Here is a 6,732-nt window from a genome sequence, read left to right as displayed (position 1 = left end):
TTGAAGGTATGGAGCGATTTGCATTTCTTTGAATTTCAACCAATAAACATGTTTCCAGAATCTCGACATGTCTTATGTATTAATCAGCTTGCTGGATATTGGCCTCGAGACAAGGGTTGGGCTGAAAATAACAACTGATGAAATATGCCAAGAATGGAAAGTTCTTACTTCCAGAAAGCAAGAGTATTTAAAGAGGCGTCTATTGCACCACAACCTCACATGTCTCAAAATGACAAGTACCATTGCTCGGAACAAATGCAAAAAAATGTCACTCTTGCTCATATATTAAAACTACTATAAATATTCTCAGATAAGACAAATGAATCAGGAACTTTTAAATAAAGAGGACATATCACTGGATACACCCATAGTTATACTTGATGCTATCAAACCAGTACACTCTGGTACAATAACAATAACAATAACAATAACAACAATAACAATAACTTACTTTCCCAAATGTCCATATTGTCTTGTCCTAAGCCGCCAGGAAATAATCCTGAGTACATTATGTTCAAAGGAATTATTTGCCTTCTTCCATTTGAAAACAAAACCTTCCCAGTTGACCGTTTTAAATACATTCATACCAGTGCTTGACTCAGTTCTTCCCTGAATATCACATGTTTAACAGTGGTTTCAACAGAAGGACATTAGCCTTAATGATGAGTAGCCGGCCAATACATCCGTCTGTCCGTCCGTCCGTCCATCCATCCATCCATCCATCCATCCATCCATCCATCCATCCATCGCGGGGCGGCTAGATCTGATCCCAGCTGTCATTGGGCGACAATGAACCTATCCCCATCCCGCATGTCTTTGGACTGTGGGAGGAAGCCAGAGAACCCGGAGAGAACCCACGCTTACACGGGAGAACATGCAAACTCCACACAGAAGGAACCCGAACCTGACCCGGGAGTCAAACCCTCTTGCTGTGAGGCGAGAGTGCTACCCACTACACCACCGTGCAGCCCAGGCTGCCTATCTCTTCCCTAAAAACCTGTGCTGACAAGTGTAACACAAATAAAGAAACAATGTGGGTTTGCTCATCCTCACAGAGGACAGTAAAAAAGAACATTACAAAGAAACTGACAGTGTTTTTGTTGCAAGTGACAGGGAGAACATGACATCTTACATGCAACTCCTGATTATGCCAATAGATGGCGACACAAGATCAGATGGAGAATGCTCCATGCCATTTCAGATACAGATACATTGGAAAACTATCTTTTATTGTTAATTCAAGTGAAATAATGTTGCTTGAAAATGACTGCATGTAATAAGCAAGAAATAAGGCAACGCGTTATAGCGTTCTTAAAAGACTATTAACAGCAGGAACATGATCAACAGCAACAGCTGATTATTAATTCCTAACGTCATAATAATCTACCACAATTTTCTCAAGAATACAATAACTGCAATTGTGTTGTACATGAAATATCTCCAGAAACAATGAGTTAAAATAAGACTATAGTCAAACTTTGGGTATGAATGTGTGCAGTCATCCAGAGATTTTTTCTTTAGCTATTTTAATTCAAAGCAAAACAAAATCACTAAGTAGCTGATTGGGAAAAGTATGTCTGCTGCCACATCCCAGCAGAAAGCTCAGGACCCCTTAGGTGCAGAGATGGGAATGCAACTCGACAGGCACAAGGACCCAGCACCCTTTGGCTGGGCTGCTCAGCCTTCAGGTTGCGTATATTAGTCCAAACAGGAGTACATTCTTGTCAGAAAGGAAGTTAACATGGAGCAACACGGGTCGAAAGCTTGTGCACTGATTTTTGCACTCTGTGCATTCATCGTAGTTTTTGCTGCAGAAGCTAAAGGTAACGTAATATGTAGGTTTGTTTTTAATGTATCATCTGCAAATGTGTTGTTTACTTCTGTATGTTACTAAGTGTATGTTATTTATCAGTCTTCATTAATGTGATTCCTGTCTGATCCGTCCCCTCTGATCTCTCTCCGCCTCTTTCTTTCTCAGTGAATGTTCCAAAAGCAGGACAATGCCCACGTTGCCTTGATTGTTTTTCTCTAGTGGGCAGATTTTAAATCTTTGGTTGAAGCTTCTCAGTGACTGAACTGATGTCCTCCTTTCCTTCCAGCCAAGCCAGGAGTGTGTCCTAAGAAACGGGGTGTAGGACTGTGTGTTGAGTTGTGCTCCAACGACAGTAACTGCCCCAACGATGAGAAGTGCTGCAGCAACGGATGTGGACACCAGTGCACTGCACCCTACACAGGTTAGAAAAAACAATACTCCTCTGGTAGTGTTTTTGTGTGAATGTGTTGACACTGTGTATGTTTTTTTCTCTCCCGTCAGTGAAGGCAACGTAATATGTAGGTTTGTTTTTAATGTATCATCTGCAAATGTGTTATTTACGTCTGTATGTTACTAAGTGTATTTTATTTGTCAGTCTTCATTAATGTGGTTCCTGTCCTCCTTTCCTTCCAGCCAAGCCAGGAGTGTGTCCTAAGAACCGGGGTGTAGGAGCGTGTGTTGAGTTCTGCTCCAACGACAGTGACTGCCCCAACAATAAGAAGTGCTGCGGCAACGGATGTGGACACCAGTGCATTGCACCCTACACAGGGTGAAAAGTCCTACACTATGTTTGTATTTTAACTTGATTAGTTTAAAACTTACAGTAACTTTGATGCCAATGATCAGGATTTCCATATGAATGTTGCTATTGTATCTTTTAGTTTAATTGGATAAAAAACCTCTGTAGGATACTTATGTATCAGTTGCTTGTAGAGTTTGAAGGTATGGAGCGATTTGCATTTCTTTGAATTTCAACCAATAAACATGTTTCCAGAATCTCGACATGTCTTATGTATTAATCAGCTTGCTGGATATTGGCCTCGAGACAAGGGTTGGGCTGAAAATAACAACTGATGAAATATGCCAAGAATGGAAAGTTCTTACTTCCAGAAAGCAAGAGTATTTAAAGAGGCGTCTATTGCACCACAACCTCACATGTCTCAAAATGACAAGTACCATTGCTCGGAACAAATGCAAAAAAATGTCACTCTTGCTCATATATTAAAACTACTATAAATATTCTCAGATAAGACAAATGAATCAGGAACTTTTAAATAAAGAGGACATATCACTGGATACACCCATAGTTATACTTGATGCTATCAAACCAGTACACTCTGGTACAATAACAATAACAATAACAATAACAACAATAACAATAACTTACTTTCCCAAATGTCCATATTGTCTTGTCCTAAGCCGCCAGGAAATAATCCTGAGTACATTATGTTCAAAGGAATTATTTGCCTTCTTCCATTTGAAAACAAAACCTTCCCAGTTGACCGTTTTAAATACATTCATACCAGTGCTTGACTCAGTTCTTCCCTGAATATCACATGTTTAACAGTGGTTTCAACAGAAGGACATTAGCCTTAATGATGAGTAGCCGGCCAATACATCCGTCTGTCCGTCCGTCCGTCCATCCATCCATCCATCCATCCATCCATCCATCCATCCATCCATCGCGGGGCGGCTAGATCTGATCCCAGCTGTCATTGGGCGACAATGAACCTATCCCCATCCCGCATGTCTTTGGACTGTGGGAGGAAGCCAGAGAACCCGGAGAGAACCCACGCTTACACGGGAGAACATGCAAACTCCACACAGAAGGAACCCGAACCTGACCCGGGAGTCAAACCCTCTTGCTGTGAGGCGAGAGTGCTACCCACTACACCACCGTGCAGCCCAGGCTGCCTATCTCTTCCCTAAAAACCTGTGCTGACAAGTGTAACACAAATAAAGAAACAATGTGGGTTTGCTCATCCTCACAGAGGACAGTAAAAAAGAACATTACAAAGAAACTGACAGTGTTTTTGTTGCAAGTGACAGGGAGAACATGACATCTTACATGCAACTCCTGATTATGCCAATAGATGGCGACACAGGATCAGATGGAGAATGCTCCATGCCATTTCAGATACAGATACATTGGAAAACTATCTTTTATTGTTAATTCAAGTGAAATAATGTTGCTTGAAAATGACTGCATGTAATAAGCAAGAAATAAGGCAACGCGTTATAGCGTTCTTAAAAGACTATTAACAGCAGGAACATGATCAACAGCAACAGCTGATTATTAATTCCTAACGTCATAATAATCTACCACAATTTTCTCAAGAATACAATAACTGCAATTGTGTTGTACATGAAATATCTCCAGAAACAATGAGTTAAAATAAGACTATAGTCAAACTTTGGGTATGAATGTGTGCAGTCATCCAGAGATTTTTTCTTTAGCTATTTTAATTCAAAGCAAAACAAAATCACTAAGTAGCTGATTGGGAAAAGTATGTCTGCTGCCACATCCCAGCAGAAAGCTCAGGACCCCTTAGGTGCAGAGATGGGAATGCAACTCGACAGGCACAAGGACCCAGCACCCTTTGGCTGGGCTGCTCAGCCTTCAGGTTGCGTATATTAGTCCAAACAGGAGTACATTCTTGTCAGAAAGGAAGTTAACATGGAGCAACACGGGTCGAAAGCTTGTGCACTGATTTTTGCACTCTGTGCATTCATCGTAGTTTTTGCTGCAGAAGCTAAAGGTAACGTAATATGTAGGTTTGTTTTTAATGTATCATCTGCAAATGTGTTGTTTACTTCTGTATGTTACTAAGTGTATGTTATTTATCAGTCTTCATTAATGTGATTCCTGTCTGATCCGTCCCCTCTGATCTCTCTCCGCCTCTTTCTTTCTCAGTGAATGTTCCAAAAGCAGGACAATGCCCACGTTGCCTTGATTGTTTTTCTCTAGTGGGCAGATTTTAAATCTTTGGTTGAAGCTTCTCAGTGACTGAACTGATGTCCTCCTTTCCTTCCAGCCAAGCCAGGAGTGTGTCCTAAGAAACGGGGTGTAGGACTGTGTGTTGAGTTGTGCTCCAACGACAGTAACTGCCCCAACAATGAGAAGTGCTGCAGCAACGGATGTGGACACCAGTGCACTGCACCCTACACAGGTTAGAAAAAACAATACTCCTCTGGTAGTGTTTTTGTGTGAATGTGTTGACACTGTGTATGTTTTTTTCTCTCCCGTCAGTGAAGGCAACGTAATATGTAGGTTTGTTTTTAATGTATCATCTGCAAATGTGTTATTTACGTCTGTATGTTACTAAGTGTATTTTATTTGTCAGTCTTCATTAATGTGGTTCCTGTCCTCCTTTCCTTCCAGCCAAGCCAGGAGTGTGTCCTAAGAACCGGGGTGTAGGAGCGTGTGTTGAGTTCTGCTCCAACGACAGTGACTGCCCCAACAATAAGAAGTGCTGCGGCAACGGATGTGGACACCAGTGCATTGCACCCTACACAGGGTGAAAAGTCCTACACTATGTTTGTATTTTAACTTGATTAGTTTAAAACTTACAGTAACTTTGATGCCAATGATCAGGATTTCCATATGAATGTTGCTATTGTATCTTTTAGTTTAATTGGATAAAAAACCTCTGTAGGATACTTATGTATCAGTTGCTTGTAGAGTTTGAAGGTATGGAGCGATTTGCATTTCTTTGAATTTCAACCAATAAACATGTTTCCAGAATCTCGACATGTCTTATGTATTAATCAGCTTGCTGGATATTGGCCTCGAGACAAGGGTTGGGCTGAAAATAACAACTGATGAAATATGCCAAGAATGGAAAGTTCTTACTTCCAGAAAGCAAGAGTATTTAAAGAGGCGTCTATTGCACCACAACCTCACATGTCTCAAAATGACAAGTACCATTGCTCAGAACAAATGCAAAAAAAAAATGTCACTCTTGCTCATATATTAAAACTACTATAAATATTCTCAGATAAGACAAATTAATCAGGAACTTTTAAATAAAGAGGACATATCACTGGATACACCCATAGTTATACTTGATGCTGTGTTCATTTCTATTCAGACATGGTAGTTACTTGATATAACATAAGTGAGGTTTGAGGTCATGTGACATTCTGACTAAGTATCTCTGCCTTTAAAAGTTATGCTATTTAAATGAGAACGTTCTCTATCTGAGCTCTGAGGCTGTGTAAACTTCTGTAAGGCCATCAGTTTCATATCTGCAGCAACATAATTTTAGCAGTCAGACAAAATGTCTGAGAGAAAGTGTGGCTATATTATTATGGAGTGGAGATATGGCTTCAAACATCCCCCCCCCCCCCCCAAAAAGAAGAAGAAAACAATCAAACCAGTACACTCTGGTACAATAACAATAACAATAACAATAACAACAATAACAATAACTTACTTTCCCAAATGTCCATATTGTCTTATCCTTAGCCGCCAGGAAATAATCCTGAGTACTTTTATGTTCAAAGGAATTATTTGCCTTCTTCCATTTGAAAACAAAACCTTCCCAGTTGACCGTTTTAAATACATTCATACCAGTGCATGACTCAGTTCTTCCCTGAATATCACATGTTTACCAGTGGTTTCAACAGAAGGACATTAGCCTTAATGATGAGTAGCCGGCCAATACGTCCGTCCGTCCGTCCGTCCGTCCGTCCGTCCGTCCGTACATCCATCCATCCATCCATCCATCGCGGGGCGGCTAGATCTGATCCCAGCTATCATTGGGCGAAGGCAGGGTTCACCCTGGACAGGTAACCAGTCCATCACAGGGCCAACATGTAGAGACAGACAACCATTCACGCTCACATTCACACCTACAGGACATTTAGAGTCATCAATGAACCTATCCCCATCCTGCATGTCTTTGGACTGTGGGAGG

At 40.9% G+C, this 6,732-nt stretch overlaps 2 protein-coding genes across 2 annotated transcripts; both read left to right on the top strand.

Annotated features, from left to right (window-relative positions):
* Positions 1-1,740: 1,740 nt before the first annotated feature.
* LOC311017887 (WAP four-disulfide core domain protein 2-like) lies at positions 1,741-2,803 on the top strand. The gene is made up of 3 exons (XM_084016531.1): positions 1,741-1,823; positions 2,100-2,234; positions 2,447-2,803. Exons 1-3 carry the CDS (start codon positions 1,742-1,744, stop codon positions 2,584-2,586), a joined length of 357 nt encoding a protein of 118 aa, XP_083872657.1. The 5' UTR covers position 1,741; the 3' UTR covers positions 2,587-2,803.
* Positions 2,804-4,489: 1,686 nt separating this feature from the next.
* LOC311017888 (WAP four-disulfide core domain protein 2-like) lies at positions 4,490-5,552 on the top strand. Its single transcript, XM_084016532.1, has 3 exons — positions 4,490-4,572; positions 4,849-4,983; positions 5,196-5,552. The coding sequence occupies exons 1-3, from the start codon at positions 4,491-4,493 to the stop codon at positions 5,333-5,335; spliced, it is 357 nt and encodes a 118-aa protein (XP_083872658.1). The 5' UTR covers position 4,490; the 3' UTR covers positions 5,336-5,552.
* The last annotated feature ends 1,180 nt before the right edge of the window (positions 5,553-6,732 follow it).

Source organism: Eutrigla gurnardus, assembly GCF_963514095.1.
Source record: "Eutrigla gurnardus genome assembly, chromosome: 8".
Classification (NCBI taxonomy): Eukaryota; Metazoa; Chordata; class Actinopteri; order Perciformes; family Triglidae; genus Eutrigla; species Eutrigla gurnardus.
Note: the sequence above shows the minus strand (reverse complement) of the source record. Positions and strands in the feature narration are given on the sequence as shown.